The 27,080-nt window shown below is 38.9% G+C and overlaps 1 protein-coding gene across 3 annotated transcripts in view; it reads left to right on the forward strand.

The window, feature by feature from the left end:
- MTCL2 (microtubule crosslinking factor 2) overlaps positions 1–27,080 on the forward strand; it is a 94,829-nt gene that overhangs the window by 24,060 nt on the left and 43,689 nt on the right. For all 3 annotated transcript variants that reach the window (XM_067468142.1, XM_060772372.2, XM_067468141.1), the window contains exons 2-3: positions 8,014–8,238; positions 20,350–20,508. In XM_067468142.1, coding sequence (XP_067324243.1) covers positions 8,014–8,238; positions 20,350–20,508 — 384 coding nt within the window. The remainder of the gene's footprint in view (positions 1–8,013; positions 8,239–20,349; positions 20,509–27,080) is intronic.

Genomic DNA, 27,080 nt, shown 5'->3' on the forward strand with positions numbered 1-27,080 from the left:
AAATATTTGCTGATTTTCTTTTGTGAGGGAAGGACACAAGTAGCTATGTTGTACTTGTCTGAACTGGTCTAGCTTTTGACGCTAAGTTTTTCTGCCCAGGTTGAACTCTTGTAATAGTATTTGCTTCCTTTTTGTTGTTGTTGTTGCAGCTGTTAGAGTTGGGTTGTTCCACTCTTACCCCAGCTTCCTTTATAGAAATAAGCACCTGAGTGCAGTGCTTTGATGCTGACACTGTTAGGGTAATGGATTGACTTGCTCTGGTTCTTCCTTTTCTTTTCCTTTTTAATGGTTTCAGAATCTGCTTTGATATATGTATCCCCATAATGGTTCCTTTCAGAAGAGGATAAGCATCATTATTATAGGGGCTTTAATGATAGCCGCCAATTGAAACTTGATCAGTATGGCATTTTTGCTGAGATAGCCGTAGAACAGTAATACCAGCAGTCCCCAAGTTATGAACAAGATAGGTTCTGTAGGTTTCTTCTTAAATTGAATTTGTTTGTAAGTCAGAACAGGTACATTTTTATTATGTAACTTCATACACACACACACACACACACACTTATGCACTTTGGATAGCACAGAGAAGGGTTAACACCCCTGTGGTATTTGCTTTGCTGCCTGTGCCTCTGTTGAGAAGATTTCACCTCACTTTCAGTCCCTGTAAGAACTTGATTTTGAAAATGTTGGCTTGTTGTGGAAACAAGGACTGGTGATAAAGCTTCAGTGGAGACACCTTTTCCACATGATTAATCTTCCAGGAGTGAATTACCTTTCTGACAGGCAGATTTCTCTCAGTTCCTGTAGCCTTACTATGAGTAGTTTGAAGTTTGTGACTCACCTGTAATGGGCTCTGTACAACATATATATATATGCATTATATATGGATCTTTAAAAGTAGTAGTTGTTTCTCATGTCTTTTCTGACAATTAGCACATCTTAAGCTGTACTTCGACTTCTATCCTGGAATGCATTTTGGAAGAGGCTTTCAGTGAAACTCTAGACGGTTATCTAATTCAAGTCAAAAATGGGCTATCTGTCTCTCCCTATCACTTACTTCTGGTAAAGCTAGACTTGTATTTGAACTGCAGATGCAAAATTCAGATTTTCTTTTAACAGTTCCACATTCCTACACAGTGTGATCCAGCACATTCTGAAATTGTTGGGATATAACATGCGGAAAATGTTTTCCATGATATAGTGAGACAATACTATAATCCAGTTCTGCAGCTGATGTGCTTGCAGTATGGTTTCAGTGCGTGTGAGCCAATTTGTTAAAAAAGGATTAATTTCTTTTGCATGAGCTCACTCCATAAATTAAACGCATTGCTGCTACTAGGGAATTCCCAAGAGATTTTGCTATTTTTTGTAATTTAATTCGGATCAGAAGAGAGCAACATGAAGAAGCTGGCCCTGTGGCCTCAGTTCGCTGGGATGTAACAGAGAACTCCGAATCCTCTGGTGCCCTTGGAAATGATGCCTCATTTCATCATCGGATTTGACATGTTGACTGGGAGGCAGGCTTGCAAAGCCATTGTTTCTGTACTCTCTTTGCTCAATGGAAAGGCTTCCTAATGGATGCCATTCAGTGATTGGCTTTCCGCTGTGGATTGTAAGTAGATAAACCACTGATCCGTAAAAGACTAGAGGGAATCTACCTGCTCTCCCCTTCCAAATTCAAACGGACAAAAGCTTCCCAGAGGGAGCAGAGTATGTGACCAGCCAGCAGAGGAAGTGATTGAGGAAGCTTTGCTTTCTTGTAGGAGAGCCTCTGCCAGTGAAACAGAGAGCAACAGATGGCTAAACACTGGGATACTTGCAGCATTCCCTGTATTACTAGCAGTAGGCAAACTGACTGGAGATATCACAAATGGGGGCTTTTAAATCTTCCCTTGGGCTCCACTTCAGCTTCCTGAAAGTTCCATCTGGTGTTATTTTGTGACACCAGTATGTGGAAGTTATTCTGAATTTTCATTTCCTTTTGTTTACATGAGCCATCATCTTTGTTGCTCTGCCAACCAGCAAGTAGGTACTGTAGCTCCAGGTGACCTGATTGCATCAGTACTGCCAGGTACTGGTGAAGTCTGAAATAGAACAAGATATAGTGAACTCGGCCAAAGTTGATATATAGATATACTTACTGATAGAGAACATGTTTTCTCATGCACAGATATCAGTAAAATTAGAGAATTAACATCAACTGGTTTATACCTGTCTTCCAGCTCAACAACATAGTTGAATATACCCCCATCAGCAGTGGAATATAGTAACATCAGTAAGTCTACTACATTGTTGAGCTGGAAGACAGATATAATCATAGTTGGTAGTATTACCGATATTAGTGCATGATAAAACCATGTTCTCTATGAGTAGGTGTATTCATCAACTTTGGCTGCTTTTTGAAAGTGCTTCTCCTAAACTTTATTGTTCCATAGATAGTAGCTCCCATATAAAGCAAAACACTTATTTCTTGTTTTTAAATCGAAGTACTTCAGAAGATGCTTAGTTTGCCAATAAAGTACATGCTATTCAGTTTGAATTTAATCTATCTTAAAAATGGGCATAACTCTTTTGTGGTTTGACTTTCAAATTGTGTTCTGTGCATTCTTTTTGATTACTGTCTTTCTGCATGAAGTGCTTCTTTTTCTTCATAACCTAGTTATATATCCACTAGGAAGGAGATTCTCTACTGTGCCTACTCTAATCTTTTGCTTTCACTGTTTCTGCCATCACAGTGAGGAGAATCCTATCTCCACCCACAGTTTCCTCTTTATCTCCCAGTAAAATATTTATAGAAGAATATCTGTCTCAAACCACCCTCGCTCCAGGCTCTTTGTGCTCTGTGAGTTTCCTTCTGATATTAGTGTTATTCTTCCCGACTATCAAGCTTGTTTATGTTTCATTGACTGAGCCTAGTGAAGAAAAATGGTGTGTTGGTTTTTTAACTGGTTAAAAGATTCAGGCCTTTATTTAGGGTGTTGTTTTTTTTTGTAAATGGGATACAAATATTCGACTTACAAATTAGTCATAATTAAGAATGGGGGTGAGGCAACAGGAGGTGAGAGAAATGTTCCCCTAGGAAGGGAAATTCACTCCTGAAAGGGTTTTCATGAGGAAAAAGTGTCTCCACTGAAGCTTTATCTCCAATCCTTGTTTCCACCACAAGCCAGAATTTTCAAAATCCAATTATCACAGGACAGAAAGTGAGGTGAAATCTTCTAACAGGGGCAAAGACAGCAGAACAAATACCACAGAGGTGTTAACCCTTCCCTGTGCTCTCCAATGCTTCTGTGTGTGTTTGTGTATATGTGTGTGTGGAGTTACACTTAAAAATGTACCTGTTACCACTTACATACAAATTCAATTTAAGAACAAATCTAAAGAACGTTTCTTGTTTTTAACCTGGAGATTACCTGTACTGTGCTGGAATGACTGAAGGAAAGTAGTTTTTGAAGCTTAGTGGCATTTCATATTTTGGGGGCTAGCTTTAGTAGTTCTGACCATAGTCCAGTCTTATGGCCATTTCCTGAGGTTGAATGTGATGGCAAATTATGGGTGGCATTACAGAAAGATAAACCTCAGTGATGGGAATAATCCATGAGGATGGTTCTCCATATGCCTCACTGAAATGAATAGCAGTGGAAATTCTTGTGCTCTTACTCAGAACTTCCTGGTGGAATGTGATTTGTGTTAATTAGCAGGAAACTGGATATCATTGTGGCTTTCCGCCTTAGATCTCCCCACTTCTTAGTGCCAAACAAGTTTTAATCATTTGCTATACCATATTATATAGAGAAGAGCTCATGTCTTCAAGGGTGCTAACAGCATTGGATAGTACTGAATATAGAATTCTGGGTAGCAGAATTCCATTTAGGACAGGTGTGAAGGCTATGAAGGCCAAACTATACAACGTGGCATCTACAATAGAAGAGTAGAAAGCAATTGAGATTAGTCTGGTTTGAATGATGTGGCCTCTAGTCCATTCCTGAAGCAGGTTTTCCTAGTTCTATCTAGAGCAGGGTTTCATAAACCTTTTCAAGTTGCAAACCCATTTTATCTGTGAAATTTATATGTGTAAAATATGTATACAAATCAAACATTTACTGATAATAAATCATAAATTTATCTTAAATCAACTTGGTATTTTTAAAAAGCAATCTCTCTCCTCTTCCACACAAAGAATTCAAAGGAGAAAAGCCAGTGCCCTCACAGGCAGATATGTCAGTTAAGCTGTTGAGGAAGGGAGAAGTATGAAGCATAAATGGGACACCCGAGTCAGGAGGCAAACTGGATGAAAGAGGAGAGGAAGAATCTAGTCTACATACCACATCTCTCTCACTGTGACAAAGACCCAAAAGGATGGAGAGAAGAGGGAAAGAGAGACCTCACCAGACGCCCAAGATGGGAAGGAAATACCACCAGATTCCCAGATCTGTAGAAAAGCCTCATCTGTAGAAAAGCCTCATAAGATAGGGAGAGAGAAGACTTAAAAGATGGAAAGGAAGATATAGATACACAGACAGGAGGGATGCTCCTTCTGTCACACAGACCTCAAGGCTGGGGTCCCCAATAAAGCCCTCCTTCTCTCCTTTTTCCCTTCCCTTTTCTTTCTCCAAGGCAATCAGAGGCAACAAGATTCCAGGGCCAAAAAAAAGGATGCCTCTTCTCTCCCTCCCTCATCTCTTCTTTTGGCCCTGCCCTGCCAGAATTCTGTCACAACCCCAACATAAAGCTATGGCAACTCCATTTAGGGTCAGGACCCACAATTTAAGAAGCATCGATTTAGAGAAGCAGTGTGGCATAAAGAGCCAGTGTAGTATCGTGGGTTGAGTGTTGGATTAGAACTCTGTGTGGTAAGGATTCAGATCCCTTCTCAGCCATGGAAACTCAATGAGTAACGTTGGACAAGTCACACGCTTTTAATCTCAGAGGAGGGCAATCGCCGATCCCCTCTGAACAAATGCCAAGAAAACCCAGAATTGATTTGCTTTAAGGTCACCATAAGTTGGAAATGACTTGAAAGTGATCAAAAGTGTCACTGTACATGAAGATGTGAAGACCATGTTAGTTATGTTTATTTTAATAGAAATGGTTGGTTGCATTAATAATTGGAAATTAAGGTGATGAAACACAGGATAGTATCCTTTAACCCCTTCTGATATAGATGGAAAGAAGTAGCTCACAGATATGGTAGTGTGAACAGAGCCCATGAAAATATAGGCAAAAATCCAAGACTGGTTTAAGAAGATGCTTACTGAAGATGCTTGATTGCCACAAAGTTGTATTTCTTCAGTCATGGAAACCCAGTGAGATCTGCCCAGTGAATTATATAAACAAATTCAGTGAAACAAAAGAAAATGGCCATGTGCCAAGATATCAAGAGAGTCTCTCAAAGTATCCTGGAATGGGAGAGTGAACAGGGAAATCCTGTTTGTTCTTTAATCAGGGTTGTCTGGTGGCTTCCATGTAGAGCAGGGGGGTTTAATTCTCTTTTTCAAAATCTGAACTTTAAAGTTACTATACAAAGTGCTGGACTATGTCTCCCAAATAAATTGATCTTGGATAGCTCCTTAAAGCTACAGCCTAAAATCTAGAGAGGATTCACTGGCCCTTTGACATGGAAGTCATCAAGTACTATTAGCTTTTAATCTTTAAGCTGGTCTTTGGCAGAGAATTCTAAATGTTCCTCACTAAACAATGAAACTATGGGAAGTAAATTGTTATTTTAGTGGAGCATGAAAGAGTCTTAAACTTGCATTTTCTTTCCAGTTCACTGAAGGTTTGGTTCATTGGGACACAGAGCACTTACGAACTCCTCTGATTTGAGGAAGTCAGAATCCCAGAAAGAATATATGACCCATTTTGACATTGCTGCATTTATAACGACAGTTTCTGTTATAGCTCAGGGCGATAAAGCCCTTGCGGCTGGTGCTGTGTGGCTTTTATCTTTATATGCTGTGTTTTAACCTAGTTCTATACAATGGACTCGGTTAACCAGAACTTAAACAACCAGAACTCTCAAACAGCTGGCAAAAATAAAATAGAAGAAATAACATTTTAAATTTTAAAAACCCTGTTTTTATAATACACAAAAAAAGTAAAACTATGTTACACTCTGTTAAGTTTGACTGTACTTATTTTTAATTGTTGTATTTCAATATGAATATTAATTCAATACTGAGCTTATGGTATGGTATAGGTTGGGGTATAGTATTAGGCCTATTTTAATAGTAATTCTCAAGCAACCAGAAATTACATTTATTCACCATCTACCAATACCCACGAGTGCTGGTCAACCGACGGTTGACCAGTTGGTGTATTTGCTTCTGTCTACTAGGGCTAATGGACTGGCACTGGCAAACTAGTCTTATGTGATTTCAGAGTCTTACATAAAGGCTTTTCCACCCCATATTTTTCTCTGTACAACAGGAATGACCATACTTTTCAGCCCTGGAGGATGTATTAGAAGTGAACTGTGGAGGTTAGATGCTAGGACCCATGCTTTCCTGACATAGACTTGTAGCGGATAAGGTTCCATCACCTTTTGGAGACCCATGTAAAATGGGTAGCTGCTACATGAAGTTGTGCACCACTGTTGTGAATGAAGATTCTGTTTGCCAGAAGCTGTGTTCAGTTGTTATTTCTTGAATTCTTCAATGCTTGAGCTGAATAATGCTTTGCTTTTCCTCCTCCGTCATTTTTTTTTTTTTTAATATGAAAAGGAATGTGTCTGCAGAGGAGGGTATTATATATCTGAGCATAAATTCCAATATTTTGGGAGTTTTGCTTGTTTTTAGGCTTACCATGCAAATAGGAACATCTCCTTTTCAGATGCAATGCTTTCCATGTATGGAAAGTGATGGTGTGAGTGAAGGTGGTCAGAACCGAAGACCCTTCCCCACTTGCATGTTAAAGCAGACAAGATAAAAAATGAATGAATATACCACAAATACGGTTCTGAATATGTATTGCCATGTAGTAAGAGAGTTGCATTTGAAACCTTATAGGAATAGTGACAGTTGATTTTATTACAATGGTAATTATCAGTGTCTATAGAGGGTAATAGCTTTTTACCAGAAAACTAGATAATTTGTGGAATTATTTTGTCTTTAGCATGAATTACCCAGAGACAGAGGAAGAAATACATATGCGAAAATTTTGAAATCCTAATTCATTAATGTATGTATATATTGCCAGCTTTGTTGCTGAGAATGCATACAAACAGAAAAAAATACTGTAATAGTAAATATGTATTTATTTATACATATAGCAATATAGGTATGTCAGTTTGTTTTAAAACTATTAATAAATACAGAATCATGAATAAGAAATAATGGTATATCATTGTCACTTGTATGTTTAACACATAGGTAGAATGGATAGCCTCCTTTCCAGGTGGGCCTGGAAAGCTCAGGACCCCATGGTTTTTATTGTTCAAAAACGTTACATTTGCATATATATGAAATATATTAAATATTAGCTGGAATTAATTAAAATAAAATTCATTAAATATTATTAATTTTAATTAAATTATTATTCATCATTCATTAAATTCTTCCTCACTTAATATCAACAGCCCACTCATATTTACACTTAAAGAGATAAAGACACATGCAACTAAAAGGAACTCATTGAACTGATATTGACTATTCCATTGACCAGTACATCCAACATTTAGTAATTTGCAGCCAGATTTCAGCAGTTCATTAAAAGAAATTCTGAGGATAGCCAAAAAGAGTTGAATGTGTTTGTCGCATACAGCTTATGATTTGCTATTTGCCCCACCATGCTTGTAGGAATGTGTCCAAGAATATATTCTGGCCACATTGTATGGGAAAAAGAACTACATTTCTTTCAAACAATTTTGAACTTATTGAATGTTTAATAAACACATACACATACAAGCACTGGCCCCTTTCCTTCTAGATTTCATGTCATTTTTGACAGAGAGACAATATTCCTCACATGACAGTTATCCTGGCCATCTATTGAGAACTTTGTTGTCTTCCCCAGGATGAGATTGAAGAACTACGTGCTGAGATGCTGGAGATGAGAGACGTCTATATGGAGGAAGATGTCTACCAACTACAGGAACTCCGGCAGCAATTGGATCAGGCCAGTAAGACCTGCCGTATCTTGCAGTACCGTCTCCGCAAGGCAGAGCGACGCAGTCTCCGTGTGGCACAGACCGGCCAGGTGGACGGAGAGCTCATCCACAGTCTTGAACAAGATGTCAAGGTAAGCATGGGGTTACAAGGTCTTTTCCCTCTGTCGTATCATTCATATTCTAACGGGTATTTTAGACAATTTTGCCATGTTTTGCTTATTCCTGAGCTGTTCTAGACTTTCGAAGTGGCCCAGATGTCCACCATGGCCATCTAACACTGCTGTTTTATCTACAGCAATTGCTGTATTTTATTGTTTTTACCAAGGAGTATTGTGAATTTATGATGTTGTGTTAACTGTTTATTGTATATCTTTTGTTTTGTACTTGTAGTATTTTGCGTGCCACTCCTTGAGTATTCTGTGAGCCATCCTGAGTCCCTCTGGGAGATGGTTGTGGGATAGAAATAAAAGTTATTTTTATTATTATGATTATTATCATCATTTTTATTATTATTTGGAGGGGGTCAGTAGATCCTGGGACCTTCTATATAAATATTACTAACAACAACAACAACTTTATTTTTGTACTCTGCCTCCATCTCCCAGAAGGGACTCGGGGAGGCTTACATATGGCACAATGTGCCTAAAACAATGCATAAAATAAGCACACAATACAATAAAAGATAAAGTCAATGGTATATAAAATTGGTGGTCAGCAACCCACAGGTTAAGAAGCACTGGTACACAGGAACAAGGGAATAAGATAGTGCAAGTTGTCGCTCATAAACTAGGGCATGGGATGAAAGTGCACTGCTGTGTCATTAATTGTGGCCTATTGAGGCTAGACATTCTCAAAGGCTTGTCCAAACATCCAAGTCTTCAAAAAAGCATATGTGTTAAGAATTCAGGTTAATTTGTTTCCAGAAAGCACCACAAGACTTGGAATTTTTGCACAACAAATAATATATCTCTTCCCAGTCAAAAGCTGCAGCCGAACATCATCTGAGAATCATATATTCTATATCCTCATGCTAAGTGAAATCTTGGAAAATAAATAAATGGGAAGGGAAGGGTTTCTGTGTCTGACAAAGTACTTTGTCACTCAGATGAAGAGAAGCTGATTTTTAAAATTAAAAAGATAATAGCAAAAACTATTGAGTTGCATTCTGAGATTGATATTATTTGGTGTAGAAATTTTAAATTGATTTTTCTTGTTTGAAAGCATGGGTAACATACTAAGGATTTTTTTTTAGTTCAAACTTCTGTGTGAATGACCAGCAAGCAAGCAACTAGCTGTATTTTAAATGTGCTAGAAGAGTACATCTCCTGCAGCTCTTCATTCCTGCTTGTTTACTCTGGGATTTTGAACTGGCCAATCCTGTAGTTGCTAGGGGAAAGTTGTGTTTAAGTGGTGTCACATTGCATTTTCTTTTGCTGAGCTTTAGAGCAGTGCCTGCCCCTTCTCTTTGGAGAAGAGATCAAACATGATGGTTTCCATAGAATCATGTTACCATCATCAACACCATTGTGAGGTGTGGTTAGTTTGAAAAACAAGACCACCCAGAAGGTTTCATAGCTTCAGGTGAATTTGAATGTGGGTTTTTTTCCCCCAAACAAAATAGCATACTTTCAGTTTACAGCTTCTCTGCACAGGTGTTCCCACCCTGCTTCTGATTCTATTTTGTTCCTTATTCCAGCCAGCAGCCTTTTTCCATTGTATAGTTTTCAGGCTCCTGAAAGATGTACAGGGACAAGAAAAGATTTAGCTATAAGAATATGCTTTCTTGTCAGCTCAGTTTACAGTCATGACAACTAAGCAGCTGACCAAAGAGGCTGAGCCCCACCCTTGAGCTGCCTGCAGGCCTTAGCTAGTTCAGGATGATTGTAGAGGCCAGCTGGATGGCATATACTGCTCTAGTATGGCACTTTCTTGGCATTGCATACCAACAGAGCCTCATGGAGAACCCTGTCTCTTCTTGGATGCTTGTAAGGCTTGCTCTGTTGCCGTGGTCTCTTGGCTACAGCATCTTGAGCTAATGGTATAGATATTCAATAGGAGATGGAAACACAAGCTACTGGGGTATAAAAGGATACGGTAATACCGTAATGTGTTTGGCATGTCTGATGTGGCTGGCATGAGAGAAGAAAGTAGCAGGCCAATTAGAACTCTGTTGAGAAGTAGATTTGGCTTTTAACACCACGGTGATCTTTGGGGACTCCATTTCACATTATTACAAGCACAGGACAATTTTAATTTTAGCTGCTTGAACATTCTGCAAGGGTGGCTTTGATAAACATCCTGCATAAATAGTACCCTTGCTAGCCTTGATAATCTCTGCATGGTTTTGAATAGTCACTTTCTAATAAATCATGAGTTTGTAATTTCACCAAGAAGTTGCCATGTCTGTTGAGGTTTTGCATGAATCACCTAGTTGTGCATATATTAGATCTACTTGAGAGAAGATGGAAGTGAGCTGCCTTAACATGTCTTATTCTGGCCTTTTGTGTTCTGGATTCACAGTAAGAAAATGAAGATGGTTTCTTTGGAAGTGTGCGGTGTAAGAATTTGTTTATATCATAGCTCTACTAGGCTGACAACAAGAGACATACCACTCATTTTGTCAGCCCATGTGAATAAATGAACCAGTTTCTGTGGATAGCCCCTACCTGCAGCAGTTTAGTTAACCGAGAGAGAGAGAGAGAGAGAAAGCAAAATGCTACAAAATGTAGATCAGAGTTGGGGGGGAGTATGCCCTCTGGATATTTTAATCCAACAACTTCAACCAAACCTAGTCAGCATGACCATAAAGGATGCATGATAGCAATTATATTTCAACATTGTTTAGAGGGCTACATGTTTTCCATCCATGACATGGAGGTAGACTTCTATAGAAAGTCAGTGCAAGTGAAATGTGCAATTTCTGGTATAAAATCAACCATTAAACCATTATTTTCAAATACAGCAAGAGCCTCTTATCCATGAGGGATACATTCCTAGTTGGAACCCAATCCCCCCTTCCAAAATTTCATCCAGGCCCTCTCCAGCATGGGTAAATGAAACTGTGGATATGGGTTCCATGGTTATGGGGTTTTTCCAATACATACATGCATTGCCCACTACTGCTGATTGTTCCCTTTACTTGTAAATCCACGTATGACCAGACAGTGTACTTGAATTGGTCTCATCTCACTGATGGCCTCTTCGGGTACATTGCCATGCCACTCTTCTTTAGCTATAAATTGCTTTTGCTTTACTGCAGTGGAACGCTTAGCAAAACTTAAAGTTAAGCCAAGAGAAGCCATTGCACAAAGGGCTGACTCTTCTGCCAAGTGCCCCAGGCACCAAAAAATCAACTGATCCTGGAAATGAAGCAAGCCACAAGTGACTGAAGACAATTCCACCCAAGCTTCCAGCACTCTCTGCCTCTGTAATTAAGATGATGTGCTTGTGTGGTTGCTTAAGAGTAAATATAGTTGCTATTCACACCTGCTAGGATCCTGTAAAATGTGTTTTTTATTGTAACATTAAGTGGTATTGAGTCATAGAAACCTGTCTTCTTGTGCTTTTTTTGTTTGTTTGTTTGTGCAAAGTAGCACCACAATACCACTAAACCCCCACTGTTAATTTAGAAGTGTTGGCTTGTGAAAACTATCAGATCCATGTCTTATAGAGAAGGAGAACATGGGGAGTGGGAAAATCTTAATTAGGTCTATTTTTCCATAGGAGTGTGTAGAGTGGTTGTTCTCAGTCTGTGGGTCCCCATGTGTTTTGGCCTACAACTCCCAGAAATCTCACCCAGTTTACTAGTTATTAGGATTTCTGGGAGTTGAAGACCAAAACATCTGGGGACACACAGGTTGAGAACCACAAGTGTAGAGAAATATGGGAAGTTACCTTAAACTGATTCAGACCATTGTTCCATCTAGCTAGCCCAATACTGTTGACATTAGCATTGCTGGATTTCATGCAGAAGTTTTTTTTTTTTGGTTCTATCTAGAGATGTTTCCAATGGATGAGAGGTGTTTGCTATTCCAAACAAAGCAGAGTCTTATGGGGAGACTACCCACCCATACATGGTTTACAAATGGTACTACCTGGCCATTGTAAAGGCTTCAGTATCAGGCTGAAAGTTTTGGGTCCTCATTTCTAAAAGAAGCCCCAAAATGTGTTTCAGCAACCCCTGGGTATGTTTCTTGGCCATGTCTTTCAGGATTGGAGAAAAAAATAACAAAGTATCTTTTTTGCTTTATACAGTGTTTAATAGGAATGATGAAACATGTGTTTTCTTTTTCTTCTAGATTTGCTTGAAACTATGCGGAACTATACCTGGGAGCTATGTTAATTATCCTTTTGTTTTCATGTATATCATTTTTCAGGCTTCCTTTTATTAGTCCCTAATGGCTTGCCTTTCTGATGCTGTTATCATTATTATCGCCATCCCACCTATTTTTGTCATTTGGGACTCATTGTGGTTTACAACAGTAAAAATAAACATAGCTCAAGCGTCACCTCATAAATGTTAACCATGTAATTAAACAATCAAAATCAAAACCAATTAAACAATTAAAATCAAAACCAATTAAAAATATAGCAATAAAAAAGGGGAAAAGTCAATAGACAATATAGCACATTATGCAGGATTTCCTCTTCTGTAGTTAGTTTTCCTTATAATTCAAGTCTCTGTGTTGCAGCTTCACTGTTAAGAACTAAGAAGCTGGGCCCCCAGTGGCGCAGTGGGTTAAATCCTTGTGCCAGCAAGACTGAAGACCCGAAAGGTCGGAGGTTCGAATCCAGGGAGAGTGCAGATGAGCTCCCTGTCAGCTCCAGCTCCCCATGTGGGGACATGAGAGAAGCCTCCCACAAGGATGGTAAAACAGCAAAACATGCTGGGCAATGTTCTTGCAGATGGCCAATTCTCTCACACCAGAAGCGACTTTCAGTTTCTCAAGTCGCTCCTGACACACACACACACAAAACTAAGATGCTTGTCTGTAGGGAATTTTTCTATCCAGATGTACTAGATTACAGTTCCCATGTTTCAAGGATATACTCCCAGACCACAGTGGTTGGGAATGATAAGGTTTGTGTCCCAATACACCTGGAGGGCAAGCACTATTTTGGGGGAGCTGTTGTGGAGTCCAGTTGTACCCAAGCTGTAGACATCCTGAACTATAGTATATGCACAGCACTGGATTTACTTTTTAATTGGCAAATAATAAAAAGTTTCTAAAAAGTGGCATAAAAATAAAGGTTTCCACTTGATATTAAATCTAGTTGTGTCAGACTCTGGGAGATGGAGCTCATCTCCATTTCTAAGCCGAAGAGCCGGCATTGTCTATAGATGTATCCTAGGTCGTGTGGCCAGCATGACTGCATGGACTGGCGTTACCTTCCCGCCAAAGCGGTACCTATTTATCTACTCACATTTGCATATTTTTGAACTGGCAGGAGCTGGGCTAACAGCCAGGAGCTCATCCCGCTCCCTGGATTTGAACCACTGACTTTTTGGTCAGCAAGTTCAACAGCTCCATGGTTTAACCCATTGCACCACTAGGGAGCTTTAAAAAAGTAACATAAAAGACTATAAAATATAAACCATAACATTGGAAATTTTATTAATTCCAAAAGACATTACAAATATTAGAATTCTTGCAAAACGTATTACCACCCCAGCTACGCTACATCAAACTGAGATCATTAGATTCATTACAAATGTTACCGGTTTTGTTAGCCAGCATTAGTAGTATGCAGTGTGATATTATAGTAGGAATATGGGAGCAGGCTTTGATTAGAAGCAAGATTGGGGATATAAAATATGGTGCTTACTGTGTTCCCTCAACATCTTTGGAATTGCCCATATGGGCCATCACATGGATTATCTGTCTTCTGAGCTGGATGTGGTGTGATAGTTTCCATATGTTTGTCAGGCTGCATTTTTCTTCTCATACCCTAAAGCCACCAACAGCTGCCTCCTGATTGCTTTAGCATTCGCCAGGATAAAGTGATTCACTTGCTGGAACTGGGAAATAACTAGGGCTCCCCCCCCCCCCCCAATGGTGTTGGTAGAGCTTCAAGCACAGCTGATTCCATAATATCCGCTGTGGTGTTGTGCTAGCTAATTTACAGGTTCTTAAAATATTTTTATTAAGTAAATAATAACACAATCTGTGAATAGGTAATAGACAGCTATTGTATATATACATTGCAAATAATGAAACATTTCTATATTATCTGTCATCTCTTTTATGAAGTTATTTTTCTTTTCACTTCCCCCTCTTTCCCCTCTCTCCATCCTCCACCCCATATTGCTACCACATTTTCCTTTTCTTTCTTTATTTTTAACAATGAAGATGATTTTCTTAATCTTTGCACAATATCTATATTGGCTTCACTACTTTCTATCCATTCCATGTAGGTCACCCGTTTCTCTTTAATTTCTTTTGTTTTATCTTCCTTCATATCCTTATGAACTATACATGCTATAATGTGTGATTGGACTTGATCAAACAGGTAATTCTTCCAATTTTCCATATTTGATTTTTTTATTTCTTCACCATCATGCTATTACCGCCTTTCCTGCTAAAATCATTGCTCTGAATAAATCTTGGTTGCTAGCTAATTTACAGTTCACATAGTGAGGATGCAGCTGGGATTTGTATCAATAATTGCAAAAGATAAAGCATCGGCAACCTCTTCTCATGCGTCAATGTGTGTATATCTTCCATACTTTACAATAGCATCTTTACTTATTCAACCTGTTCTGTCAATCATAATTGCTTTGGTAACATGCTGGGTCCCTGCCCTTTGACCTTCACATCTGCTGTGGTGCAAAACCATTGCCAATGTATTGTCCCAAATACAACATACCACTACTACTACTACTATTACTAGTCATTATTGCTGTTATATTTATCTAAACCCCACTTTCCTCATAAATGAGACTAAAAGTAGAATTGAACACAGAATGGTTAAAAACAAATAATCAACATCACATAAACCACTGAAAACTGTTAAATTACAAAGCACCCTCTGGCTGAGTCTTAAAAATGTTCTTTAAAGGTCTGCCTGAATAAAAAGGTTTTAGCCTTCTGCTGGAAGACCAATGGAGGTTTGGACAAATTATTATGATCTCATTCTGTAAGTAAAAGTTCAGTGGTGCTCCTCTATCTTAGTAAATGTAGTAATATGACAAGGTAAGAAAAAGAGAGAGAAAGAAAAAGTCTATTTTCCTTCAATTTGCTAGGAAGCAGAACCATACCTTTAAAGTTGTTCCTCTGCCATATTTGTATTGTAGTAGAAAAAGTCATTTCTGAATAAATATAACAACAACAATGATAAATATATTTCTGACCTGCCAAGGAATGTACTATAATATCTTATTTATCACTTCTGCAATAGTCATAGTAATCCTTAAAATAAATTTAAAGATAAATGAGAATTATAATATCAATGCTAACAAGAATACCATCTCAAATATTATAATTTTGATTATTGGCTTGGGTATTTTACCCTTATTGCCTGCTTCTTCAGACTTCTATCATATTTGGACATTTGCTTATAAGTGCTCTTCAGTAGAATTTTCTTCCATTCATGACTCATGCCAAAGCATGCTACTATTAACAAATGTATCACAGAATGTCTACATTATAGGTCTAGTTTTGTTTGGATTCTGTAACAAAATGTGACTCCGGGGAACTAAAATATTGCATTCTGGTGCATCAGGGTTAAATCTGTATTATAATGTGGCTCAAATTTTGTTTGCATGAATTACTGGAACACAATATTTAAGACATGGTATAATACACTAATAACTCATGCTTGGTCATTTATACATCCTGATGTTAAAACCTTTTTAACTATTTCTGCAATAAACAGTTTATTAAACCATTAAACCCCAGTTGATTTAGAATGGTTGGGTTGTGAAATCTCCTAGATCTAGCTGTATTTATTAAACAATTGTTAATAGTTTGGCAATCAGTGATTTTTTTAATTCCTGTTCCTTGGGAAAAACTCTTGATGTATTTTGGTCATAAATGGACCCCTCCCCCCAGATTGAGCTTAGAGGAAGCCTGGTTTACGCTCAAAGGGATCAGGTACCAACTCTTAACTCAGAACAAAAATGTATTTGTTCTGTGTCATTATAGATACTTGTGCATTGTTTGTTTGTTTACCAACTCTTAACTCACCAACTTGAAGTAGTTAATCAGATGGAGAAGAAAGCTCTGTAAAAAGAAATAAAACAGCAAAAATATTTAATATGAAAAACTTGTAAGGTATGTACAATAAGAGAAATGGCATATTACATAGGGGAATAAAGCAAAAGAAACAGTAACAGTCAATTATAGGCTGTATTTGTGAGGCTAAGAAGGGTAAGGCCTGGTTAGTACTTGGATGGGAGAGCACCAATAAATAACAGGTAGTATAGTCTACATTTCAGGGGGGAAACCTGACATAACCACCTCTGAGCAATTACTATTTATTTATTTTATTTATTTACACTATTTCTATCCCGCCCATATCAGCCCGAAGGCAATTCAGGGCGGCATACAAAGTCGGCACAATTCGATGCCATATATGGCTAAAATTTTCCTGTTTGTTCCCTCCCTTCTCCCCCCCCCCCCCCCCCAATATGATAAAATGAAATGTCCTGGCTTTTTTTAGAGAGAGAGAAAGGGGGAATTATGGTAATTACATTTTTTCAATCTCTATTTTTTTTCCATAGGATGTGATAAAATAATACCCATGACTCCAGTTATCAAACAGAGCCATATTGTGAGCACATTATTACTAAAAAGGTCAAGCGCTGACTGCCCCCGGAGGCTAGAATTCATTCCTCTGATTTTGCTAAATGATGTTTTTGAGTTAATCAGCATTGTGGCATTACTTGCAGCTTCCTGTGTTTACATATGTTTTTGGAGATATCTGTGCTGTTAAAGGAAGGGACTTCCTCCAGGGTTCCAGACTTCACAGAACAAATTTTAAAATTGTACCATGCCTCAATTCTGACATTTTTATCTAGTCCTCTTAGTCCAAGTAAGATCCAGATGCCTGGAAGTTCAGTTCAAACTGCTCAGCATTCATTTAATTTCCTCCCATATAATTTGTGTGTTTTTATTGATTTTTTTTTTGCCAGTTGCCTTGGGTCTCATTCTGGGAGAAAGGCAGCATAAAAGTGAAATAAAGAAATGAATATTTAACAGTTGTCACATTAGCCTACTCTTTTTGTAGTAATTGGCTTCCAGATATACTGGACCACTGATGGTAAACCTTTTAGAGATGGAGTGCTCCAAACCGGGGTGGGGAGGTGGGGAGTGAGTGGAGAGTGAACAAGGGACAAATGGGTGAGTCAGCAGGGGCAGGTGGGTGAGTAGGGGGCAGGCAATGGTGCATGTACCAGGGGGAGGGCGCTGCATGCCACCAGAACTACATCATCTCCAGTCTAAATGACTGTTCATATTAGATTATCATGAGTCCATACAAGTCAAGGTTCTCAAAGGGAATTGCCGTAGAAGGTGACTTGAGTAGGTTTTCTGGCTATGCTTCAATTACACACTCCATATTGTGTTACAACTGAGCAGTGGTGAGAACCATTGTTTACTACTGAGAGTCCTCAGTCACACTAGAAAGTGCTTCTATTTACATGCCTGACTTGCCAAGTGACATTGCTTTTGGCCACCTTTCTCAGCTGGAAAACAGCTCAAAAATGCCTGATTGCATATTGGACAGGTTTAGATTGGTGATACAAGAACAAGACACTATATTTGCATGGGAACTAGTGTTTGAGAGACTGCAAAGGCCTTCACAAGCACTCCTTTGCCTCCCCTGTTCTATACCCTGTTACCAAGTTTTGTTAGAATTTTCTTTTCCTTTCACAACAAGGTGTGTTTTGTTATGCACCCAGTCATTGCTGTCAGAGCAGTGGCTATTGACACTAAAATCCGCTTTTGGGGCTGCTGATGTTAGCATCTGTGAACAGCATTTTGTCTAGGCTATTTTGTCTAGTACAATGATTCTGGAGACCAGAGTTTGAATCCCTGTTTGGGCACAGAAACCAACTGGGTTAACGTTGGACAATCGCATTTTTTGAGCCTCAGAAGAAGGTGATGGCAACCTCCCTTTGAACAACCCCCTTTAACCTTTGGTCCATATTCTTCCCTTTAATCAGAGGGTAATGTGGCACTGCCAGCTTTCATTCCCTTGCTTCTTTGCTTGTGGATTCTGAAAGAAATTATGGGAGGTGACCTTGACACAGCTTGATGCATTGATGAGAGAGATTTACATTTATATTTCCCATAATTCATGGTCAGAGTTCTTTTCTGAAGCATGCTGACACGCATATTTGAAAACTTCTGGTGCCACAGTAAGCATATCATGTATATGACACTTATTTTATCTCCCACAACCAGAACTGCTGATGTTTATAGCACTGTTGTAGACAGAGGATCTGTTCTGGAAAGGCTCTCATTTTCTTCTTAGGCTGTGCAGCAAAGCATAAAAGAATAATTCAGCAGAATACTGATGGGCACTTCGGTACTGCAGGGATGAGAGAACCAAGTGGAAGTACAAGTGATTTTTTCTCTCCATACTTTGGTTTATTGTGCAAATTTGGCAAGATACAAATATTAAGTGTAGGCACTGCTCATTTGTTCCCCTGTTGGTGATTTCCATGACCTTTTTCAGTATTATCTAGAAGCATGAGTTAAGAGTCAGCATGGTATTGTAGTTTGAATATTGGACCATGACTTTGGAGATCAAAGTTTGAATCCTCATTTGGGCACAGAAACCAACTGGGTTAACCTTGCGCAAGTCACATTATTTCAGTCTCAGAAGGTGATGGCAACCCCTCTCTGAACAAACCTCGCAAAGAAAACACTATATAGTTTCACCTTAATGCCACCATAAATTGGAAATGACTTGAAGACACGCAACAACAACAACATATGAACCACTTCTCCTACTCCATTCAGCATTTGCTTCTTATTAAAATGTGTAAGGCACTGTATATTCACAAGATTTTTCAGCCCTTCATAAAGAGAGAAAAACAGTTCTGTAATCATGGTAGAAGCGGGTTGGTAATGGTGGATAGAAAAGCTTCCATGGAACCTGTAGAATTTCTGTCTAGGTGCCTTTTCATATTTTAATCTTAAACCTGTCTGTATTAATTCAATGTCATTAATCCAGATATATTTTAGCCTTCCTTCTCTTGACCTCTGTGCTTTGTAAATTGTTAGGCCAGTGTTTCTCAACCTGTGGGTCCCCAGGTGTTTTGGCCTACAACTCCCAGAAATCCCAGCCAGTTTACCAGCTGTTAGGATTTCTGGGAGTTGAAGGCCAAAACATCTGGGGACCCACAGGTTGAGAACCCCTGTGTTAGGCTATGGGCAGAGGCAGTTTGTCTTCTTTAAAAATGGTTCTATTCTAACAATGGGGTGTAAATTAATTAAAGACTTGGGTTTAAAATCATACAAATGGAGTAAAGTTTGGTTAGTTACTGCACTGCATGCTCTAAAACAGCAGTGGGCACATGTTAGTATGTTTAACATGCTTTAAATTGACCTGTATATGTAAGAACCAACAACTATAGTGTTATGCTTTTGTATGAAGATTCACTGGGGAGATGTGTGCTTCGTGGAATAAGGGTGAAGGGTACTTCTGGGTACAAGGTCACCCAGGATTTTTTTTTTTTACTATCACAGCTAAGCTCTCGGGGTACTTTTTATATAAAACCCCCAACTTTTATTTGTTTCAGTAATCTAGTTTTGAGAAAGCTTGAAAGGGCTTTGGGGTTGCTCCTTTTCAGAGGTTCAAAGATAGGAACCCATGTTAATCTGTCACAGACAGCCATCAGTAGTAGATTATTGTGAAGCATTTGTTCACTTCTGTTTAAGATGTAAGTGTGTCCTATAAGTGCATATTGTGGAAGAAAATCTTTATAAATTAATACAGAGAATGCACAGCTCTTCAGATGATCTTTGACTGCAGTTCCCATGTGTTCTAGCCAGCAGAACTAGTGGTGATGGAAGAGAGGAGTTGCAGTCCAACAGTCTTTAAAGGCCACAAATTAGGAAAACTATCATTGTCCTAGTGCAAGTACTCAAGAAGTAGAGATATACCCTGGATCAAAACAATGAACCTAAAGGTGGTTGACTCTATATACTGCTGTTGTATCATGGTAATGAACTTGGCCATTATGCTTTTGGTTTGAGGGTGGATCTCCATGATATCCTTTGTTGTGTTTGCAGGTAGCAAAAGATGTCTCTGTACGACTCCATAATGAACTTGAGGCAGTGGAGAAAAAGCGAATTAAGCTGGAGGAGGAGAATGAGGACTTGCGCCAGCGACTCATTGAGAGCGAGTTGGCTAAGCAAGTTCTTCAGAATGAAATGGACAAGCTGAGGGAGGTAAGTGCCATGTTTTGGGGGTATTATTGTATTATTTTTTTGTTCTACTTCCTTTCACTATGTGTCTGTCTAGCAGTCCATCTGTTGAACTCATGTCCTGACTTCGTGTGAAAAAATAGCACCTAAAAGCAGTAAACAAATACAAGTAAAACATAAAAGCATGTTGAATCTCAGTTAAAAACATTTACAGATGTAACATACTTGGAGTCAGCACTTTTCCTGCAACACTCTGGAGTAATGGAATCAGATTAGTCTCATAAAAAGCATAGAGAAGGAGTAACATTTTCAATTTGTCTTAGGGAGCTTCATAATTGAAAGGTGGTGGCAACTTACGTGTTGCACATCTCGGTGTCAGCCACATAGACTACTCCCTCTGATATCCCAACAATCTGTTGTTTTGCCTAAATTCCTCAGACATGCCATCTCCATAGCTTCAAAGTTCAGTGAATACAAAAGATCACTTCATAAAGGATACATTTGGGAAACCATAACAGATGGTTATAAATTGAAAAACCAGAACATGATTTACATAGTTTAATGTGGATTATAGTTACTCATACAAATTTTGTTGATAAAGTAAGGTCTTGGATGGGTGGTGGAACTTTTTTTCATTTTTCCTGAAACTCATAACATTGCCACCCATCAGTCTTGACAGTGTGGCTTACCACTTTGCTTGATGTTGTTACTGAAGTTCTGAAAGTATATCAGAGGAACAGAAGATCTTGGGTACATGCCAAAAGAACTAAAGAAGAAACAAAGATGCAAGGCTTTCTACACTGTGCCACCAGATTGGCATCCGGATGCTGGCACAGAATAAAGACATGCATCTTTGGTTATTATATGGATTTTCCCTTCTTTTTGGACTTAATTCAGAATGCATACAAACAGGGAAATATAATAATCAATATAGCCCTTTTCTTGCTACATTTGTTCTGAAGCTATATTGTACCCTCTCTTTACATCTCATTATATGGAGCTTCTATGGAAAGAGCTTATGGCATGGATAGGCAAACAGTGGCTCAGTGCTTGCATGCAACCTGTGCCCTCCTCTCGTCAATTGTGCCCATTCATAAAACACAATCATAATGCAAACCTTTTATCTCACTCTCATTATCACACACAGACACATGTGTGCACACACTTCACTTGAGCATTCAGTTCCAACATGAGTCCTTTTGTCAAGCCTCATTACTTTGTGTGACTTTGAAGGTTATAGTGAGTGAGGTGGGGAAACTTAAACTTTCCTTCCCTGGCCTGTTCACTCTTGGCATGTGTTAGTTGGCAGGTGGACTGCAAGGGAATGAAGTTCTTGAGGTGAAAAAGAACTTGTGCCCATAATCTATGAGGAATGTTTTGTTCTTAAAATAAATATACGAGAGTTTCAGAATGATACTTATTAAATGTAAAACAATAGCAGTAAAACACAGTAAAACACAGTAATAGAGCTAATAAAATAGAGACTTGAAAGAAACAGCAAAAACAATTAAGCAAACCATGAGAGTCAGGAGAAGAGTAATTTAAACAACCTGTTAAATGGAATTTTTCTTCACTGCCAGTTGGAGTTTCCAAGGGCAGATATTCTATAATCTTGAAGTCACTACTGCAAAGGTCTTATTGCCTGTCTTAGGCAGCCAAACCTCTGAAGACAGGGGCTGTGGGCAAGAATTGAGATTGTGTGGGTACATTGATAGAGAAGTGGATCTTCTTTCAATATCCTGATCGTAGAGAGCAATATCTCTAGGAATGTATTCATTGGGTATTTGGAATTTCCTGAAAGCCGTTCCATTGTTTCTGGGGAAGCAATTGTAAACAGCTTCAAGAAAACAGAGCTATATGAGGTTGGCTAATTCTCCAAAATGAAAGAAGAAAGGGACATGTTAGTGTTGTGATCTAAGGCGGAGGGGCAATTGAGAGCTTCATCTCCATAGTATTGTTTTCACTCTGTTCTCTTTTGGCTTTTGCGCTTAAACGGTGAGAGGAATCTCCTTCGAAATACAATATAGATAACTTAGGAATATCCCAAATTCCTTTTGATAAATATCTTGCCATGGAAGTGGAGAAGATCTTATATAAAAATACTAAGAATTTTTTTATGTGTCATGTTCTCTAACTAATCTAAAGGTATAACATTCTTCTTGTGCTGTGATACCATCCAGGTCTATCACTTTAAAATATGTATAAACTAAAGGTACTAAAGAAGAATGGCAGAGGCCTGCTGAAGAAATGATGTTTATAAAGCATGCATGTTTGGCAGACCCCAAGCCTAGAGCAGGATATTCTAGGTGTTTCCAGCTACAGTGCACATAATCCCTTTGCTAGTGGCTATGATAGCTGGGCCTTCTGGAATGGAAATCCAGAAGTTTGGAATGTCTGAAGTCCCTATACTGGAGTTAGTAGATTTTTAAGGGAGAGAAGCATACTGGATTGCCAAAAAATGAGGCTACATGAATCGGTATCCAGTTGCAGACACAGCAAGAGTTTAGTGTCTGCAGCATGGAATTACCCTAGTTGGGACAGGGCCAGGCAGCCTTCGTTACCATTTTGATTGTTTCTGCATTTTAAAAAAAATCATGGACAGCTTTCCTAATCCAAGGCCTCTCCTATGAAATTAAACTGTTGCAGAGCAATGCTTCATTGCTATTTGGAACATGATTTCTGCACTGAATTTATTCTCGTAGCAGATAAAATGAATAGCTAAGAAAACTTTGCCTTGCCTTGCTGGTGAGCATGTTGGCCATGCCTTCTAGGTGATGCAAATTATTAGCTTCATTACTTTGGTATAGGGTTTTTTAGTGGCTAAAGTACAGTATTTATCTGGGACTTGGGAGAACCAAGTTTCAATCCTCAAAAAGAATGCAGATTCAGGTTCCACTCATAGAGGTCAATTTAAGCCAGGCCATATTACTCAGGATTTTTGTAGGCATAAGATAGAGATGAGTTGGGACATGAAATCATAGAGTTGGAAGAGACCACAAGGGCTCTACTTTGTGCTTGTTGCAGGAAAGGTGATGCATAACTATAAAAAAGAAACAAAATGCTGTGCAGGATACATGAGTTCTTTCTAAGAGCTTCCCTTTTCTCATTACAGATGGGTAGGAATTTTGCTGTTATTGATTTGAGTGCCCAGGAATTTCAGCAGACCTATGTTGCTAAATTCCTTCATATTTTCAAATCCACATCCATATTCCCAGTTGCGGCAAGTGAAAAGATTCAGTCATGCTGATGAATTGGGAGCTGGAACACCTTATAGAGTTCTGATTTCCCACCACGGAATTGCATATCCACTTGTGCAGTTTTATGGAAAAGTGTTCCTAATGTAAAATGAGTGTATATTCCAGCTGTGGTGTCAAATTAGAAAGCAAATTCTTGGGCACACAGCTTAGGATATTCAGCTTTCCCTGGCTGTGTTGGAAACAACTTGGAGCTTTCTCATTCATTATTGTACTCCAGGCATTGAGTCCTGCTTAGCCACACAACAAGCAGGACTAATGTGCATGAGATTGGTTTCTGAGAAGCCTCAGCACATGATCTGAATAGTTAATGAAAAGAAGTGCAGTGGCTGTCAGTGAATGATTGGGGTTGAAGGCAAAGAAGGATCCATTCTGTGGCTTACATGCCAAGCAGGCTTCACGTGATGTGTGTATACTGGGCTCTGAGCAATGAGTTTGCATATAGATGACTTGGATTCAGTATTTACAATTTACTTTTAATTTTTGTGTAGTGTTTTCAGCATGGATTGCCAGATCTACCTTCCTTCCTTTCCTTCCTCATTCCCCTTTCTTTCTTATCTGCTCCTATAAATACTGCATATTGTGAAAAATGAGAACAAAAATCTAAACAAAGATCTAGCTATTCTGTATCAAATTGCATAGCACCAATGTGCTATGAAAGCTTTCAAGTATTTCATAGCAATGCATGGCCAATCTCCCATCTTCCCACATTAGTTGCAATGCTCCCAGAATTATGCCAGGAAGAAATAAACTGCTCTGAGTCCCCTTCGGGGTGAGAGAGGGCAAGGTATAAAAATAGTAAGTAAGTAAGCAAGCAAGCAAGCAAGCAAATAAATAAATAAATAAATAAATAAAACTATTGATGAAAGGCAGAACAATCAAGGGAGAATCCCTGGGTCAAACAAACTGCTAAATTTCTTGTACTTCCTTAGAATTATACAAAGAAAAGAGAACTGTGAAGTAGATATCTTGCAGTATTTGAGTTAAATATTCTGTACCACATAGGCTGGGATGGTAAAGCTACAGAGGCTGTCAGCCAGAAGCTATGCTGCCATCTCTACCGACTATCCCTTTGCTTTCCAAAATACTTGGAGAAAATCCAGAACTTGGAAAAGTTATTTGTTTGGACAACCGCTTACCAAATTCCTCAGCTACTATTCCTGCTTTGAAAATATTTAAAAATAAAATTCCAGAATGCAAATCTTGATTTTGCCATTTTATTTAAGTGACATAATTTTACTATGCTATCATGCATAATGGGGCTTCAGCATACATGGATTTTGGAATCTACGGGGGTCCTGAAACCAAACCCCGGTGGATACCAAGCGCCACACACACACATGCGTGTGTGGAGGGGGAACCACGCTATAGACTCAATCCAGGACACTAACTAAATTTACAAGTTGAAGCAATTTCCTAAAGTTTTATGAAGCTGTTAAGTGCCTGGATGGAAGATGGTGAGATCTGATCTGTGTCATCTAAGACTCTTATCATATCAATGTAATAAATAATGTTGAGGGCATGCTCTGTGACATGTTTCTTGATACTCAGATATTCATCTGGTCTTGTGTTCATAACAAGGTTACAGTTAGGATTAGGGTGTGAGAAAACGAATACAAGTAGGCATGTTGTAGTGTGTATAGAGGTACTTGCAGAATGTTGGCATCGTTTAAGCAAATTATGCTACATGCATGGGACATAAAAAAATTATTCCACAGTCCCCAGAACTTCTAGTTAAAAGGATGATGGAAAGGCCTTCTCCTGTAACCTTGGAGAGTCACTGATTGTCAGGATAAATAGTATAGTGTTAGGTTCAATGACCTGACAGGCTACAAAATAGACAGAAGATTTGATCATCCAGACGTTGATGAATGGCTACTACCATCATGCCAATGTACTGGCCAAAATGTCTACAACAGATGAGATTTGCAGTTTAGCAACATTTTGCGAGGTATACGTTTCTCAGCACTGACACAGGAGTTTTATGTTCATACTAGCCATCCCCTGCCACGCGTTGCTGTGGCCCACATGGGGGTTCTGTATGGGAGGTTTGGCCGAATTCTATCATTAGTGGGGTTCAGAATGCTCTGTGATTGTAGGTGAACTATAAATCCCAGCAACTACAACTCCCAAATGTCAAGATTCTATTTTCCCCAAACTCCACCAGTGTTCACATTTGGGCATGTTGGGTATTCGTGTAGAGTTTGGTCCAGATCCATCATTGTTTCAGTCCACAGCGATCTCTGGATGTAGGTGAACTACAACTCCAAAACCAAAGGACACTGCCCACCAAATCCTTCCAGTATTTTCTGTTGGTCATGGGAGAACTGTGTGCCAAGTTTGGTTCAATTCCATCGTTGGTGGGGTTCAGAATGCTCTTTGATTGTAGGTGAACTATAAATCCCAGCAACTACAACTCCCAAATTACAAAATCAATTTTTGTTGAGTGAAGGACATACATTGGGTTGTTAGGTGTCTTGTGGCTAAATTTGGTGTCAATTCCTCCAGTGGTTCTTGAGTTATTTTAAACGAACATTACATTTTATTTATATAGATAATGTAGGGTAATGATTTTTGCTAGTTCTAATAGATGATTATCCATTTAAACTCAATTTCTTTCAACTGCAACATTAGTTTTTGTTCTATGAGAGAAAGATAGTTCCCAGGCTTGTTGGAAAATGATTATAATTTCTACGCAAAAACAGCCATAGAATTCAAGAAGTCTGTATTCAATAACATAACAGTTTATGTTTCTTTTAAAAAGTTAAGTAGTACCAATATTTGGGGATAACAGCCCATTAAACTCAGTTGGCAGCCCCTGGAAATTTCTCACCTTTCAGCAAACTTATTTATACCCTCTTCATTGGCAGGGATCCCAATTGTGGCAATGCCCTAGACTGCTCTAAAGAAGCAGTTAACTGCTGCATTTATGCAGTGTCTGGTGTGAAGTCGAGAGGAGCTGCATTTCTGTGAGATAGAGCCCCAAGAGGCCTTTCTAGTCTATTTTGCCTGTAGTGCAGCTTCAGGTATTTTTTACTTGTCCAATTAGTGCCTCTCAATAAGTAGATCCGTTGGCCTTTCCTGTTGCCTCTTAAAAGGCACACACCCACTCATGAGGCGGCCAAACAGTGGGAGGGCTCACGGTGATGGGGGGGGGGGCAGTTGCTCCTAAGGGGATTATGTGCTGATTATTCTCCAGCTGGAGAGGGCATCTCCCATAATTGGATAAGTATAGGAAAGGCCAATTAATTGTCACGCTCATGCCTGTTTGCACCTGTGACTTGGTTTGTCCTGCAGGGAGATGATTCGGAAGGACTTGTTTATGCTTGAGCTAGGAAGTGG

The sequence above is a fragment of the Anolis sagrei genome, chromosome 4 (assembly GCF_037176765.1).
Source record: "Anolis sagrei isolate rAnoSag1 chromosome 4, rAnoSag1.mat, whole genome shotgun sequence".
In the NCBI taxonomy this organism is placed as follows: domain Eukaryota; kingdom Metazoa; phylum Chordata; class Lepidosauria; order Squamata; family Dactyloidae; genus Anolis; species Anolis sagrei.